The 17,580-nt window shown below is 61.5% G+C and overlaps 2 protein-coding genes across 8 annotated transcripts in view; one reads left to right on the top strand and one right to left on the bottom strand.

The window, feature by feature from the left end:
- The first annotated feature begins 9,640 nt into the window (after positions 1-9,640).
- Positions 9,641-14,471, top strand: TMEM269 (transmembrane protein 269). Of its 6 annotated transcripts, none has more exons than XM_057414284.1 (7): positions 9,641-9,755; positions 11,080-11,193; positions 12,587-12,740; positions 12,819-12,916; positions 13,019-13,162; positions 13,253-13,456; positions 13,557-14,471. In XM_057414284.1, exons 2-7 carry the CDS (start codon positions 11,169-11,171, stop codon positions 13,685-13,687), a joined length of 756 nt encoding a protein of 251 aa, XP_057270267.1. In that variant the 5' UTR covers positions 9,641-9,755; positions 11,080-11,168; the 3' UTR covers positions 13,688-14,471. The 6 variants fall into 6 exon arrangements, with proteins under 6 accessions (XP_057270267.1, XP_057270269.1, XP_057270268.1 ...); XM_057414286.1 differs by having other exon boundaries at positions 9,738-9,755; positions 13,256-13,456; XM_057414287.1 differs by lacking the exon at positions 9,641-9,755 and adding an exon at positions 12,118-12,153 and having other exon boundaries at positions 11,029-11,193; positions 13,256-13,456.
- The window catches only part of SVBP (small vasohibin binding protein), a 30,307-nt gene continuing 27,068 nt past the window's right edge, over positions 14,342-17,580 (bottom strand). The window contains exons 1-3 of one of the 2 annotated variants that reach the window (XM_057414289.1): positions 15,772-15,849; positions 15,125-15,246; positions 14,342-14,516 (exon numbers count right to left, since the gene is read on the bottom strand). In XM_057414289.1, the coding sequence (XP_057270272.1) occupies positions 14,430-14,516; positions 15,125-15,244 (207 nt within the window). In that variant the 5' untranslated portion in view covers positions 15,245-15,246; positions 15,772-15,849 and the 3' untranslated portion in view covers positions 14,342-14,429. Of the gene's footprint in view, positions 14,517-15,124; positions 15,253-15,771; positions 15,850-17,580 lie in introns of those variants that run through there. The other variant, XM_057414288.1, reaches the window with a different exon arrangement.

Raw genomic sequence — 17,580 nt, 5'->3', positions numbered from 1 at the left:
TCAGCTGCTGCCCCCCCCATCCATGCACCATGGGTGCTCAGCCATGGACCCAACACCGGGATCAGGAGTGTGGGTGCTCAGCCATCATCCACCCATGCATGCATTGAGGGTGCCTGGGCTCTGCCTTCACCCCCCCATGCATGTACCGAGCGTGTGGGTCCTCTGCTACTGCCCCACACATGTGCAATGAGAGCGTCTGTGCTCGGCCATCAACCCACACACGGGCACTGAGTGTGTGCGTGCTCACACAGACATTGCTCCCACACCCATGCACAGAGCGTGTCTGTGCTCAGCCCCATCCGGACAAGCACACACACACACACACACACATACACTCTCACACACGCACATTCAGTCACACACATACACACACACTCACACACTCACACTCACACACGCACACACTCACAAAAACACATGCACGCTCACACTCGCGCACTCACACACACTCACAATCACACACACAGAGACACACACACTCGCACACACAATCACACACACTCACTCGCACACAATCACACACAGTTACACACACACAATCACACACGCTCAGTCACAGACGCACACTCAGTCACACGCACACAGCCACACACTCACACACACACTCACACAGTCAGTCACACACACACACACAAACACTCATAATCACACACACACACACACACAATCACACAGTCACACACACTCATACAATCACACACACACTCTCAAAACCACACTCACAATCACACACACACAATCACACTCACACACACACACTCACACACACACTCAAACACACACACTCACTCACAGTCACACACTCACACACACTTAAACACACACACACTCACACACAGTCACACACACTCAACACACACATACAGTCACACACTCACACACAGTCACACACACACACTCTCACACTCACACACAGTCACACACTCACACACACACTCTCACACACACACACACACATAACACACACTCAGTCACACACAGTCACACACACACTCACACACACACACACACACACACACACACACACACACACACACACACACACACACACACACACACACACACACACACACACACACACACACACACACACTCACACACACACACACACACAGTCACACACACACTCACACACACACACACACACACACACACACACACACACACACACACTCAGTCACACACAGTCACACACACACACACACACACACACATAACACACACTCAGTCACACACAGTCACACACACACACACACACATAACACACACTCAGTCACACACAGTCACACACACACACACACACAAAACACACACACAGTCACACACAGTCACACACACACACACACACAGACTCACACACACACACACACACACACACACACACACACACACACACACACACACACACACACACACACACACACACACACACACACACACACACACACACACACACACACACACACACACACACACACACACACACACTCACACACACACACACACACACACACACACACACACACACACACACACACACACACACACACACACACACACACACACACACACACACACAGCCCGGACGCTGCCGCCGCCGCTTCACTTTTTCCGCTCCCAGCCCAGATCCTGCCCCGCACCCGGGGGAGCGCGGGGGGGAGGAAGCGGCTCCCGGTGCCGCCAGCAGCGGGCACGGACCTGACCCCGGCACCGCGGTGAGACCCGCACAGAGCGGGGACCCAGAGCCCCCAGACACCCCAGACATGCTCCTTCCACCCAAACGTGCTCCTTCCACCCAAAATAGGGACATTTCACCCCAAATCAGCACCTTCCACTCCAAATCTGATCCTTCCACCCCAAATCTGCTCCTTCCACCCAAAATAGGGACATTTCACCCCAAATCTGCTCCTTCCACACAAAACAGGGATATTTCACACCAAATCTGCTCCTTCCACCCCAAATCTGCTCCTTCCACCCCAAAATATGGACATTTCACCCCAAATCTGCTCCTTCCACCCAAAACAGGGACATTTCACCCCAAATCTGCTCCTTCCACACAAAACAGGGATATTTCACACCAAATCTGCTCCTTCCACCCCAAATCTGCTCCTTCCACCCCAAATCTGCTCCTTCCACCCCAAAATATGGACATTTCACCCCAAATCTGCTCCTTCCACCCAAAACAGGGACATTTCACCCCAAATCTGCTCCTTCCACACAAAACAGGGACATTTCACACCAAATCTGCTCCTTCCACCCCAAAATATGGACATTTCACCCCAAATCAGCACCTTCCACTCCAAATCTGCACCTTCCACCCAAAATAGGGACATTTCACCCCAAATCTGCACCTGACACCCCAAATCTGCACCTTCCACCCCAAATCTGCACCTTCCACCCAAAATAGGGACATTTCACCCCAAATCTGCACCTGACACCCCAAATCTGCACCTTCCACCCCAAATCTGCTCCTTCCACCCAAAATAGGGACATTTCACCCCAAATAGGGACATTTCACCCCAAATAGGGACATTTCACCCCAAATCTGCACCTTCCACCCCAAATCTGCTCCTTCCACCCAAAATAGGGACATTTCACCCCAAATAGGGACATTTCACCCCAAATAGGGACATTTCACCCCAAATCCGCACCTTCCACCCCAAATCTGCACCTTCCACCCAAAATAGGGACATTTCACCCCAAACCTGCACCTGACACCCCAAATCTGCTCCTTCCACCCCAAATCTGCACCTTCCACCCAAAATCGGGACATTTCACCCCAAATCTGCACCTTCCACCCCAATTCTGTACCTGACACCCCAAACCTGCACCTTCCACCCCAAATCTGCACCTTCCACCCAAAATCTGCACCTTTCACCCCAAATCTGCTCCTTCCACCCAAAATCGGGACATTTCACCCCAAATATGCACATTTCACCCCAAATCTGCACCTTCCACACAAAATACGGACATTTCACCCCAAATCTGCACCTTCCACCCCAAATCGGGACATTTCACTTCAAATCGGGACATTTCACCCCAAATCTGCACATTTCACTTAAAATCTGGACATAACCCCCCAAATCTGGACATTCCCCCCCCAAAATCTGCACCTTCCATCCCAAATCTGCACATTCCACCCCAAATCGGGACATTTAATTCCAAATCGGGGCATTTCACCCCAAATCTGGACATAACCCCCCAAATCTGGACATTCCACCCCAAATCTGCACCTTCCAGCCCAAATCTGCACATTCCACCTCAAATCAGGACATTTCACTCCAAACCGGGACATTTCATTCCAAATCTGGACATTTCACCCCAAATCTGCACATTTCACTTCAAATCTGGACATAACCCACCAAATCTGGACATTCCACCCCCAAACCTGGACATTTCACTCCAAATCTGGACATTTCACCTCAAATCTCCACATTTCACCCCAAATCCGGCCATTCCACCCCAGTTTTGGACATAACCCCCAAAATGTGGGCATTTCACCCAAATCTGGACATAGCCCCCCAGATATGGACATTCCACCCCTAAATCTGGACATTCCACCCCTAAATCTGGACATTCCACCCCTAAATCTGGACATTTCACCCCAAATCGGGACATAAACCCCCAAATCCGGACATTTCATCTCAAATCTTGACATAGCCCCCAAAACTCCGGACATTCCACCCCAAATCCGGGCATTCCCTCCCAGATCTGAACTTCCCCCCCCCAATCTGGCCGCTCCCCCCATTACTTCATCCGGCCGAGGAAGAGGAGGTGACGCACACCAGGAATAATACCCGGGGGGGGGGGGGGGGTATTAATAGCCGCCCCCCCCCCAGCCTTATTGTTCCCCCAAGGTCGCATGGAAAAGGTGGTTCCCCCCAAAATCCCCGTTTCCCCCCCCCCCGGGACCAGCCTCCCCATCCCAGGATTTTGGGGGGGCGCGGGCCCCCCCATGCTCGCTATGGGGGGGTCGGTGCCAGCACAGATGGTGGGATGCTGCTCCCGGAGGCGTGGGGGGGGGGTCACAGCTGCTTCACCCCCCCACGGCCCCCAGAGGTTTGGGGGTGAAACAGCTGCGGGGTCAAAGCGGCTCCCGGGGGGGGCCCCAAAACTTCCTCCCCCCCCCCCCCCCCCCGCCGCATTCCTCGCCGCTGGCATTGCCTAATTTATCCCGAAAGAGCCGCTCGGGCGGTTGGGATGGGGGGGGGCGACCGGGAACGCCCCGGGGCGAGCCGAGGGGACTCGGAGCTGCCCCCCCCCTCCTTGCCCTTCCTCCCCCCCCCCTCCTCCTCCTCCTCCTCCCGGCCCGGGCCATCTTTGGCGATGGGGGAGAGTGGAGCCACGTGCGGATGGGGGGGGGAACGGGACACGTTGAGGGGGGACGGACCCCAAAGTATCCCCAATGGGGGGGGGAAGGGCACAACACCCCATCCCCCCCCCTTCGCCCCCCCAGGGTTGATGATCTTATCGCACATTCCAGCCGCGCCCGCACCCCCCCCCCCCCCCCCGACATTAACCCTTAGCAGCCCTTGGGGAGGGGGAGCCCCACACGGGACCCCCCCATAGGGGGAGTGGGGAACCCCCCCTTTGTCCCCCCCCCCAACACTGCGGTTATCCCGGGGGGGGGGGGGCACATTCCTCAGCACCGCGCCCCGGGTGGGGGTTATGGGGGTGCCAGCGCATCAGGGTGTCCCCAGCCCCATAGAGGAATGGGGCTGGGGGGGGGAGGTGATAAATGGGGTGATGACCCCCCCCCTTCTTTGTCCGCATCACCCCCCCCCCCCCCCTTGGGACGTGGGTGCGGGCCCCATGGCGGCGGGGGGGCAGCCCTGCCAGCATGGCCCCAGCACAAGGCCCCCTCTGTTCCCAGCGCCGGGCACCGAATCAGCCCCAAACCGCCCCCCCCCCGCCATGGGGGGGGCCCCCCCACATCGTCATCCCCCCCTCACACATCACCATCACCCCCTCTCCCCAGTTTAGGGCCCCCACCCCTCAAATAGGGGGTGCAGAGCCCCACGGCGCAAACCCACCCTGAACCCCCAAAGGGGGCACCCCGAGGTGTCACTGGCCCCCACCCCCCCACGCTGTGGACCCCCCCATCCCCAGGGGCACCCCCAGACTTGCCCCCCCTCCCGAGGGGGGGTATTTTGGGTGGGTTATTTTTAGGGTGGCCGGCGCCACCCGTCACCTTTAAATATAGACGGGGCGGATGGGGGGGGGGGTGATGGGGGGGCAGGAAGGGGGGGGCAGCACCCCAAAATCACAGCGCATCCCTATAGGACCCCCCCACCCAGAGCGAAGGGGGGCGGTGGGGACCCCCCACCCCTGGAGGGGCAGGGCCCTGTGACCTCGTGTGCCCCCGGGGGACCCCAAGGCCCTGCGGGACCCCCCCCCCCGCCTGCTCAGTTCAGGGGACCCCAAGGGGGCAGGGCATGGGGATGGGGACCCCAAGACTTGGTGCTGGGGGGGGGGCACCCCCCAATACCTTCGGGGCTGCGAACCCCGCATCCTGTGCCCCGGGGGACCCCGATTCCAGGAGGGAGCCGTGCCTCGGGTCGCGGGGGGGGGGAACACCCCAATTCCCTTGGGAAGCAGAGCACGGGGGGACCCCGCGGCCTCATGTACAGAGGGGGGGGACCCCAAATTCCCTTTGGGCTCAGCGCAACCTCCCCAAATACTTTAAGGGGATCCCAAATGCTTCGGGGGACCCGAACTTCGGGGAGGGGGGGTCCCCAAGTTGCTCAGGGGACCCCAATTAGCGGCGGGACCCAAAGGGTGGGAGGGGGGCAAAGCTCACGGCGGGACCTGACCTCCGGGGGGGCCCTTAACTCCTCCAAGGACCCCAAGTGCGGGAGCTGACACGAACTCTATGGGGGGAACGCGAGCTCCCCAACTCCTTTAGGAGACCCCAAATAACTCCGGGGGGGGGCGGCACCCACACTCCACAATGGGACACGAACACCACGGTGTGGGGGGGGGGGGTGTAAGAAGCGGGGGTCCAACTCCTTTAGGGCCCCAATCCATGGGGGAACCCGCAGTCCACGGGCTCCGTGCGGGACCCCAACCCCGGAGACCCCGATCCAAGGAGGGGGGACCCCAACTCTGGGATGCGAAAGCGACCTCCGGAGGAGGGGGGAGGGCGCGAACTCCATGATTGAAAGGGGGGGGGGGGGGGGGGAAGAACGCGAACGTCAAGGTGGGGGGTGGGGGGGACCCCCCAACCCCGCAGCCCCGCACTCACCCGCGGCAGCGCGCACAGCGCCAGGAGCGCGCCCAGCACCGCCCGTACCCGCGGCCCCATCGCCCGCTGCGCCCGGGCCCGTCCCGCTCCGTCCCGCTCCGCTCCGTGCGCGCCGCCGCCGCCGCCGCCCCGGGGCCGCCCCTCCCACCCGGTCTGACCCCCTCCAACCCCCCCCCCCCACACACACCACGGTGGGGCGGGGCCCATCGGGAGCGCGCAAAGGGGGGGGGGGGAAGGGAAAAGGGGGGGAAACCCCTGGGAAGTTTTAAAGGGACAGGGGGATAAGGGGGGAACTGCGGGAAGTCACCCGGGGACACGGGGGGGGGAAGGGGGATGGGGTATGGGATAAGGGGGGGGGGGGCGTGGGGACACCCCCGTGGGCTTCCATGGGGACGTGGGGTGCGGGAGGACACCCCTGGGGGCTCATAGGGGAGCTCCCACCCATGGGACATGGGGACACCGTGGGGGACAGGGGGGGGGGTGAATGGGGGCACCAATGGGACACGGGCGTGCACGTGCGCGGGGACACGGGTTGCCATAGGGGCACCCCTGGGAACGGGGACCCCGCTGGGGAAGTCCCTCGGGGACAAGGGGTGCGTGGGGACACCTTGGGGCAGCGCCAGGAACTGCGGCGGGGACGCGGGGGGGGGACCCCAGTGAGCCCGTGGGAGCCGGCAGCCCCCGAGCACATGGGGCAGGGCGGGGGGTACAGGGGGAACGGGGGGGTATAGGGGTGGGGGTGCAGGGTGGGTTCGTGGATGGGTGCTGGGTGTAGGAGGGGTGCTGGGTGCAGGATGGGTGCTGGGTGCAGGATGGGTGCAGGGTGCAGGATGGGTGCAGGATGAGTGCAGGAGGGTGCTGGGTGCAGGATGGGTGCAGGATGAATGCAGGAGGGTGCTGGGTGCAGGATGGGTGCATGGATGGGTGCTGGGTGCAGGATGGGTGCAGGAGGGTGCTGGGTGCAGGATGGGTGCATGGATGGGTGCTGGGTGCAGGATGTATGCAGGAGGGGTGCTGAGTGCAGGATGGGTGCAGGATGAGTGCAGGAGGGTGCTGGGCGCAGGATGGGTGCATGGATGGGTGCTGGGTGCAGGATGGGTGCAGGATGAATGCAGGAGGGTGCTGGGTGCAGGATGGGTGCATGGATGGGTGCTGGGTGCAGGATGGGTGCAGGATGAATGCAGGAGGGTGCTGGGTGCAGGATGGGTGCATGGATGGGTGCTGGGTGCAGGATGTATGCAGGAGAGGTGCTGGGTGCAGGATAGGTGCAGGATGGGTGCAGGAGGGTGCTGGGTGCAGGATGGGTGCAGGATGTATGCAGGAGGGGTGCTGGGTGCAGGATGGGTGCAGGATGAGTGCAGGAGGGTGCTGGGTGCAGGATGGATGCATGGATGAGTGCTGGGTGCAGGATGAGAACAGGATGGTGCAGGAGGGTGTGGGTGCAGAATGGATGCATGGATGGGTGCATGGATGGGTGCTGGGTGCAGGATGGGTGCATGGAGGGGTGCATCCCTGGCTGGATGTTGGATGGATGGATGGATGGATGGATGGATGGATGGATGGATGGATGGATGGATGGATGGACGGATGGGTGCATGGATGGGTGCATGGATGGGTGCTGGGTGCAGGATGGGTGCCGAGGGTGCTGGGTGCAGGATGGGTGCATGGAGGGGTGCATCCCTGGCTGGATGTTGGATGGATGGCTGGATGTTGGATGGATGGATGGATGGATGGATGGATGGATGGATGGATGGATGGGTGATGGATGGGTGACAGATGGGTGGGTGTCCTCACACCATGATCTGCACTGACAGCCCCAAGGCCGGTTGCAATGTGAGTGCCACTGGTGAGGGGGTCAGAACACACTGGGACCCCCTATGGCCCTGTTCCCCATCCATACCCTGGGGTGACTTGGGGGGGGTGTCCCTCAGCTGCAGGGGGCACAGCTCAGTGCTCAGTGTCACCGGTGGTGTCTCAGCGCTGGGCTGCAGCATGGTCCCGAACCCAAGTGTTCACTGCGGGTCCACTTTTGGGGCTGCACCACTGAGGGGTGACTGGGGAGATGGGACACCGTGATGGCAGGGTGCTGGGGTGCCAAGGCACTGGGGTCTTGGGGTACCATGGCACTGGCACGCTGGTGTGCTGAGGCACTAAGGTGCTGTGGTGCCGTGGTGCCAGGATGCCGGTGTTCCAGGGTGCTAAAGGTACCGGGGTGCCGATACACCAAGGTGCTGGTGTACCAGGGTGATGGGTGCCATAATGCTGGGATGCTGGGAAAATGGGATGCCGTGATGTCAGGGCACTGGTGTACTTGGGCCCATGGTGGTGGGGTACCACAGTTCTGGCATGGCAGGATGCTGGGGTGCCGGGGTACCGGGCTGCCATGGTACCACAGTGCCATGGTGCCAGGGGGCTGACTTACCATGGTGCTGGTGTGCCAGGGCACTGGGTGCCATAGTGCCGGGGTGTTGGGTTGCCATGGTGCTGGGTACCAGGATGCCAGGCCACTAGGGTACCACAGTACCATGGTGCTGGGGTATCGGGGTGCTGGGCCCCCCCCATAACATGAGCCAGCCCCAAGCGTGGTGGTGATGGTGACCCCATGGCCCTGGCACATGCATGTCCCAGTGCTCCCTGGGGCAGGATGGGTGCCAGCAGATGGCACTGGCAGAGCAGGCACAGGGAGCACCCGGAGATGCTCTGACACCACGGGGATGGGCACCCAGAGACACCCAGACGCCACGGGGATGGCACCCAAAGACACGCCCCAGTGTCACGGGGATGGGCACCCAGACACCACGGGGGATGGGCACCCAAGGCCACCCAGATACCACGGGGATGGGCACCCAGACACACCCAGGTGCCACAAGGACAGGCACCCAGAGGTGCCCAGACAGTACGTGGATGGCACCCGGACACCGTGCCACAGTGATGGGCACCCAGAAACACGCAGGCACCATAGGGACTGGGCCCTGAAGCCAGGGGGATGGGCACCCTGAGACACCCAGGTACCGCGGGGACGGGCGCCCCGAGGTGCCCTGAAGCCACGGGGATGGGCACCGTGACGCCAAAGGGGCTGGCACCCCAATGCACTTTAATGCTGCAGAGACGGGCGCCCAGTGCCAACCCTGTCCCCCCCGGGGCTGAGCCCCCTGAGGCGCCCCGAGGCCACGGGGATGGTCCCCTCCGGGCGCCTCATGGCCGTCACCGTCGCTTCGCAACCGCCACCACCGGTGCGTGTCCGGGGAACAAAGAGCCCTTTCACCGGTGACCCCGGGACCCCCCAGCACCCCCGGGATGGGGGCTCCGGATCCAACCCCCCCCACCCCGGCAATTCCCATTGGGATCCGGGTGGAAAATTCCTGTTGTTCCGTTTTATTGGCCCCGGTGGCGGGTGCCGGGGACCTTTGGTCTCGCCGCGGTGTCCCGGCGGCAGCGCCCGGCACACGCCGGCCCTTTGCTCGGCGCGGGGCTGGCGGAGGCCGCACCAACTCGTGACGCCCTTGCACAAGTGGGTGCTGCCTGACAGAGGCCCTGGGGGGTGGTGTGGGTGCTGGGAGCATGATGTGGGTGCTACGAGCAGGGTATGGGTGCCATGAGCATGGTATGGGTGCTGTGAGCCCGGATGGATGTTGCAGGCATGGTATGGCTGCTGGGAGTCTGCTATAGGTGCTACAAGCCTGTCAAGGGTGCTATATAGATGGTATGGGTGCTGCGAGGGTGATACGGGTGGTACAAGCCTGTCATGGGTGCTATGTAGATGGTATGGGTGCTGCGAGGGTGATACGGGTGGTACAAGCCTGTCATGGGTGCTATGTAGATGGTATGGGTGCTGCGAGGGCGATATGGGCGCTACAAGCTTGGTATGGGTGCTATTGGTAGGTCATGGGTGTCACACATACAGCATGGCTGCTACAAGCCTGGCATGGGTGCTATGAGGCTGGCGTGGGTGCTGCGAGCTTGGCATGGGCAGTGCGAGCCTGGCGTGGGTGCTGCGGGTGTGGAATGGGTGCTGCGAGCCTGGCAGGGGTGGTGCGAGCCTGCTAAGGGTGCTCCAAGGCTGGCAAAGGTGCTGTGGGTGTGGAATGGGTGCAGTGAGCCTGCTATGGGTGCTGTGAGCGTGGTGTGGGTGCTGTGAGCATGGTGCGGGTGCAGTGAGCATGGTGTGGGTACTGTGAGCCTGCTATGGGTGCAGTGAGCATGGTGCAGGTGCTGGGAGCATGGTGTGGGTGCTGTCAGCCTGCTATGGGTGCAGTGAGCATGGTGTGGATACTGTGAGACTGCAATGGGTGCTGTGAGCATGGTGTGGGTGCTCTCAGTCTATGGGTGCTGTCAGCCTGCTATGGGTACTGTGAGCCTGCTAAGGGTGCTGTGAGCATGGTGTGGGTGCTGTCAGCCTGCTATGGGTGCTTTGAGCATGGTGTGGATACTGTGAGCCTGCTAAGGGTGCTGTGAGCATGGTGTGGGTGCTGTCAGCCTGCTATGGTTACTGTGAGCATAGTGGGTGCTCTCAGCCTATGGGTGCTGTCAGCCTGCTATGGGTGCTGTGAGCCTGCTATGGGTACTGTGAGCATAGTGTGGGTGCTCTCAGCCTATGGGTGCTGTCAGCCTTCTATGGGTACCGTGAGCATGGTGTGGGTGCTATGAGCACGGCACAGCCCCCCCCGGATGCTGCTCCTTCTCTGGGGGTGCCAGTCCCCTCTGAAACCCCATGTCCACGCCTGTATCCATGCCCATGTCCGTGCCCATCTCCATCTCCATGTCTGCCCATGTCCATCTCCATGTCCATGCCTGTGTCCGTGTCCTCTGGCCGGACCCACCCCCGCGTGACTCAGCCGCCGGAGCTTTTCCTTATATAACACCGGGATCCCGGTGAGCGCCGCTCCCGTCCCGGCCTCAGTTTCCCTTCGGCAGCGCCGCAGCCATGTGGATGGTGTCACCGCCGGTCGGTAAGTGCCACCGCGACGCCCCGGGATCCCCATCCCCACCCAATCCCCACTTTTGGGGGTTCAGCAGCAAATGAGGGGTCGTCGCTCGAGCACTGCCCTGGGGATTGGGGCAGAAAAGGTAAAAATCAAGGAAAGAGCCCCAAAAGTGAGTTAATTCTGCACCGGTGATCCCTCGGTCCTGGAGGGGTGAGACTGCACAACCCCGGTATCGCACCCGGGATGAGCCAAACCTGCCTGTTTTCACCCTAGAAACAGGGAGAAAAGGCTCTGGTGGAAGTGTGGGGCACACAAACATCCCCCCCCCCCCACCCTCCAGCCTTGCTTTTGGGGCTAAACCAGCCCAAACGAGCCAATGGGTGCCACGGCAATGCCCGGCCACGGTGATGCTTACCGGTAACTCCGCACCGAGAACAATCCTGCTCGGGACAGGGGAGCAGAGGGATAGTGACAGCGAGCCCCAAAGCCACCACGTTTTGTCCCTTTTTCACCTCTGGCCACCCAAAAGCCACCCAAATAACCCCAACCACGGGGGGAAATAGGGGCAGACGGTGCCAGGGTCGGGTTTGGAGCTGCAGATCCCACCGGAGCCGGAGAAAGCCGAGGCTGTGATGCCGGGAAGGGAGATTTTCCATCCCCAGCCGCCCGGCTCTGCCCGTACCGGCAGCTCGGGTGCGGTGTCCAAAGGTCACCAGCCACCAGCCCCAGCAGCATTCCCAAAACTGGGAATTCCTTACAACAAAGGGTTTGTTTGAAGGGTTTGCAGGGGGGTTTGGGGTGGTTTTTGGGGGGGTTTGACCACCAGGGAGCTGGTTTTGGCGGCGTTTTGGTGATGCTCAGGTCCCGGCTCTGCCGGGAGCGGGTACAGGGAGGGCTGAGGGGATGGGGGTGGCTTTTGTGTTGCTCTGACGTCCTGTTTTCTTTCAGATGAAGGATCTCACCAGCTTTGGGAGCACGGCAAAGGCAGGGGGCAAAGCCCGCTAGTAGGACATGACCCTTAAACTCTGTCTCTAAAGCTTAGCCTATAGGTATATAAGATCCATAGAGCTTAAACCCGGGGTTGGCGTTTAGTCTAAGCTGGGGTTTGGCTTCGTGTTGATCCATCCTGTTCAGTCCTGTGCTTGTTTTAACTCATTGACCTGGTTTTCTTCTCGCCGCCGGCGCGAGGCAGGGCTTTGCCAAAACCCCACCTCGGGCTTGTTAAAGAGCTTTGGGGGCTCTGCTTGGAGGAGGGGAGCAGCCAGCACCCCCCAAAACCTCTCCTCCAGCCCCTTCCCAAGCGCTGGAAGGGGTTGGGGGGCACCAAGCTGGTATATCGCGGTGGGGGGTGCTCCGATGAGTCCCCGCTTGGAAGTGGCGCCGGCCTGGCCGTCACCGCCGCCTCGGGGCCTCGCAGGTGTTTTCCAGTCCACCAAGAAGCTGTTCCTGAGCGAGCGGACGGGACGGGATCGGAGCCGGGCGCTGGAATTCATCCGGAGGAACGCTGCCAACGGGCTCTCCGTGGCCAACCTGGTGGCCGGGCTCTCCTCCATCCTCTGCAGCCTCAACAGGTAGCAGGGTGTGGGGGGGAAAGGAGGTGACAAAGGGGGGTGACGAGAGGGGGGTGACACCGGTCCTGCCCTCCCCAGGCAGCACCACCACTCCTGCTGGCTCTTGCTTGTGGGGTTCCTCCTGGATCTGGCTGACGGTGCTGTCGCCCGGCGGCTCGACGCCTGCTCGGCACTGGGTGAGTCGGTCCCACCACAACGGGAAGCCATCGTGGGGGTGCCCCCTGTGTCGTCCCCCCCCCTCCTTTGCCCCATGGCAGCTCCCTGCTCGCTGCCTGCAGGTGCCAAGCTGGATGATTTTGCCGATTTCACCACGTTTGGGCTGGCCACGGCGCTGCTGCTGCAGCCGCAGGGGGTGCTGAGCGGGGCGCTGGCCCTCGCCTATGTGCTGGCCGTGTTCGCCCGCCTCTGCTTCTTCTCCAGCGGTAAGATGAGCGTTTTTTGGGGGGGGGAAAGGGGCATTAAGAAAGGGTTTGGGGGTGATTCCTCCTCCTGGCTCAATGTGTGGCACCCGGCAGGGATCCCCTTCACCTACCGGGGGCTGCCCTGTCCCTACGCATCCTCGCTGCTGGCGAGCACCTTCCTGCTGTCTGGGGGCAACGCTGCCCTGCTGCGGGTCACCGCTGGCATCATGATCCTCTTCATGCTGGACCGGGGCTGCTACCCCCATGACAAGGTGCTGGAGTCCCAGCTCTGGAAGAAAGTGGTTTATGCTGGAGGTAAGGATGGGGTGGAAGCACGGAGAGGGGTTAAACCCCGCTGGGATGGAGGAGGAGGAGGAGGAAAGGGCTGATCCCAACGGCTCTTCCCAACCCGCAGGGGTGGCTGCTGTCCTCTTCTCGCCAGCCACGGTGGCTTCCATCTATTGCCTCGCCTGGTCCATGTCCTACATCGTGTTCCCCTTTGCCATCTGGAGCTGCAAAGTCCAACCCCTGCCTAACGCCTACTAAAGCCTTCCTCCACCTCCTCCTCCACCAGCATCTCCCTTCATTCCTCTCCATATCCAACCCTGTTTAGAAAAGGGAAGAACCGGAGCTGTAGGAACAACTCTGCCCCAAGCACACCCCACGTGCCCCACTCCTCATATGGGGGATGAAGGAACCCCCATCACCCACTCCAGAGACCCCCAAACCCCTTCCCTGTGCGGGGTAACATCAAATTTAGGAATCACTCCCACCGTGTGCTGTTAATGGATCACAAGGGGGGGGATTTGCACCTCCAAATCCGAGGAAGACTCTTCCCTGGAGGGGAGGAAGCCACTGCCTAAATGCCCAGAGGGATTTTGACACCCAAGTCACCAGCAGCACGTTGGGGTTTATGGTTTTACCCATCAAACGTGTTTGATCCCCCCCTTCAGTGTGAGGTGGGACTGGGATGGAGGGAAGCGAGGTTTAGATCCACGGATCCAAACCCTCTGGAACGCTGGAGGAGGAGGATGGAAGCAAAGCTCAACCCGGGATCCCCGGGGAGGCTCCAACAGCTGGATCCAGCCCCATGTCCTGATCCCAGCACCGGGAGCTCGAGCCGGTGCCTGCAGCTGCGCTGGCACTCGGCCCCGCTCCGGCGCTTCCCATTCCCATTCCCAGGGGCACCGGAGCCACACGGGACCAGCACAGGGTTTATTTAGAAAAAAACCCCAAACCAAGGGGCTCTTTGCTAATAAATAACGTGGGGTCGGAGGGGGCCCAGGGCTCACTCGCCCGACGCCTGCATCTGCCTGCAGAAGGAGTCGAACTGCTGCTGCTCCAGCTCCGTCATCACCCGGTTCAGGGCATAGATCTGTGGGAAGAGGGGAGGAAAGATGATAAAAGGGGGGGACAAAGGGGGGGACAAGAGGGGGGGATAAGAAGGGGACAAGGGGGAAAAAGGGGGGACAAATGGGGGGGACAAGGAGGGGAAAAAGGGGGGACAAAGAGGGGGACAAGGGGGGAAAAGGGGAGACAAAGGGGGAAAGTGGGGGAACAAAGGGGGGACAAGGGGATGAAAAGGGGGGGAAGGGGGAAAGGGGGGGAAGCAAGGGACAAGGGGGGGACAAGGGGGGACAAAGGGGGGGAAGAGGGGGACAAAGAGTGGGAAAAGGGGGCAAAAGGGGGGGCAAAAGGGGGGAACAAGGGGGGAAAGTGGGGTGACAAAGAAGGGGACAAAGAGGGACAAGGAGGAAAAAGGAGGGGCAAAGAGGGGAACAAGGGGGGCAAAGTGGGGGGACAAAGAGGGACAAGGAGGGGACAAAGGGGGGGAAAGGAGGGGCAAAGAGGGGAACAAGGGGGGCAAAGTGGGAGAAAAGGAGGGGTCAAAGGGGGGAAAAAGGGGAGACAAAGACGGGGAAAAGGGGGGGGACAGGCAGAGGGGAGGCCACAAGGGGTACATGAGGGGGGGCCGGTGCCCACCTCCGCCCGCTGCCGCTGCTTGAGCTCCTGCTGCGCCGCCCTCTGCCGGGCCCTCTCCAGCCGCGCCGCCGGCTCCCGCGGCTTCGGCCGCTCCTTGCGCCCGCCCGCGCCCGCCTCCATGGCTGGAGGTGTGAGGGGAAGGGGATGGGGTCACCACCGAGCCCCCCCCCACCGCTCCTTACCCCCACGGCAGCCCCATGGGCCCCCCAGCACCGCCCCTCCAACACCAGGTACCAGTCACACAGACCGAGACCCACACGCTCCTACGGCACCACACACGTCCCCATCGCCCCACAGCCCCTATAGGCCCCACAGAGCCCCGCAGCCCCTATAGGCCCCACAGCCCCTATAGGCCCCACAGAGCCCCGCAGCCCCTATAGGCCCCACAGCCCCTACAGGCCCCGAAGCCCCTACGCCCCCCTATAAGCCCCAGGACCCCCTATAGGCCCCGCAGCCCCCTACAGGCCCCACACCCACCTATAGGCTCTGCAGCCCTCATAGGCCCCACAGCCCCTATAGGCCCCGCGGCCCCCTATAGGACCCGCAGCCCCCTATAGGACCCGCACCCCCTATAGGCCCCACAGCCCCTATAGGCCCCGCCTCAGCCCCACAGGGCCCCCCCTGTGCCCCTCAGCCCCCCCCGGTACCGGCGGGCCCGCTCCCGGGGCAAGATGGCGGCGGCGCGGGCCCCGCCTCCCCGCGCACGCGCGGAACTGCCTCCGTTGTGCCCGTCCCTGCCCGCCTTCCCCAGGTCCAGTCGCGCATGCGCAGCAGCCTGAGCCAGGCAGGCGAACGCGCCCCCTGGCGGGCGGGAGGACACACACACACACCCCCCAGCCCCTATATATCGTACCCCATATATACCCCCTCCATACACCCCACCCCCTGCTTGCACGCCCCGCCCTATAGAGTACCCCTTATACACATCGCCCCCTATACAGCCCCATAGCCCACCTATAGATCACACATATATCACAACCCCTGGATACCCAACCCAACCTGCCTCTGTAAGATCACACCCTATAGATCACATCCCCCCACAGCCCCTTTAAATCCCACCCCCTATATAGACCTCCCATACATCATACCTCCTATAAAGTACTCTTTATACATCACATCCCCTATGCATCACACCCCTATAGAGCCCCCTATAGATTACACCCCCGGATAAAGCACCCCCCACCCAACCTACCCCTATAGATCACACCCTTGCTATAGCCCCCCAATACATCACACCTCCCACAGAGCCCCCACACAGCCCCCCCTATACATCAACCCAACCCCAAGCAGGGCTGCCCAGTCCTCCCCACTGTGTCCCACACACAGCCCAGCCCCACAGGCAGCCTCCCCTATAGAGCCCCCGGTGCGCCCGGAGCTGAGGCACAGTATGGCACAGCACAGTACCTATGGCGCAGTGAACCACGCAGTGCATGGCGAACGCCCCATGGCGTGGCACACCCCAGCACCCCACAGCTCCTACTGGCACCTATAGCATTGAACACACCAGTGCCCCATGGTATGGTGCAGAACCTATGGCATGGCACATCCCAATGCCCCATGGCACGGTGCGGTACCTATAGTGCCCCATACACAGTGCAGAACTGATGCCATGGCCCCCCACAGCACCACACCCTATGGCACAGTACAGTACCTATAGTGCCCCATACCCAGTGCAGAACTGATGCCATGGCCCCCCATGGCATGGTGCAGCACCTACAGTGCCCCATACATGGTGCAGAACTGATGCCATGGCCCCCCATGGCACCACACCCCATAGCACAGTGCAGTACCTATAGTTCCCCATACACAGTGCAGAACTGATGCCACGGCCCCCCACAGCACCACACCCCATAGCACAGTGCAGTACCTATAGTGCCCCATACACGGTGCAGAACTGATGCCATGGCCCCCCACAGCACCACACCCCATAGCACAGTGCAGTACCTATAGTGCCCCATACATGGAGCAGAACTGATGCCATGGCCCCCCATGGCACCACACCCCATAGCACAGTGCAGTACCTACAGTGCCCCATACACGGTGCAGAACTGATGCCATGGCCCCCCATGGCACCGCACCCCATAGCACAGTGCAGTACCTACAGTGCCCCATACCCGGTGCAGAGCTGATGCCATGGCCCCCCACGGCACGGTGCAGTACCTATGGCACAGCAGACGTGTGCCCCATGGTGCAGTACCCATAGCGCAGGATGCCTGGGGCAGGGTTGGGGGGGGGGGATGATCTCCATCACCCAGCCCCTTCTCACCAAATCCTTTATTGCAGCAGCCCAGGCCCCCCCACCGGGCTCCTCCTTGGAAGCACAGGACAAAGCAGGAGGTGTGGGGTGGGGGGGGAAAGCCAGATCCTGCCCAGTGCCAGCACCAGTTCCTGGGGCAGGATGGGCCCGAAACCTCCACCAAAGAGCAGGAAAACACCCATTGGGAAGGGGACACACA

This window comes from Pezoporus wallicus, unplaced genomic scaffold, assembly GCF_028554395.1.
Source record: "Pezoporus wallicus isolate ANWC-B61680 ecotype Strahan unplaced genomic scaffold, APGP_CSIRO_Pwel_v1 contig_10704, whole genome shotgun sequence".
Taxonomy (NCBI): domain Eukaryota; kingdom Metazoa; phylum Chordata; class Aves; order Psittaciformes; family Psittacidae; genus Pezoporus; species Pezoporus wallicus.
This window is presented reverse-complemented; position numbering and strand designations above follow the sequence as displayed.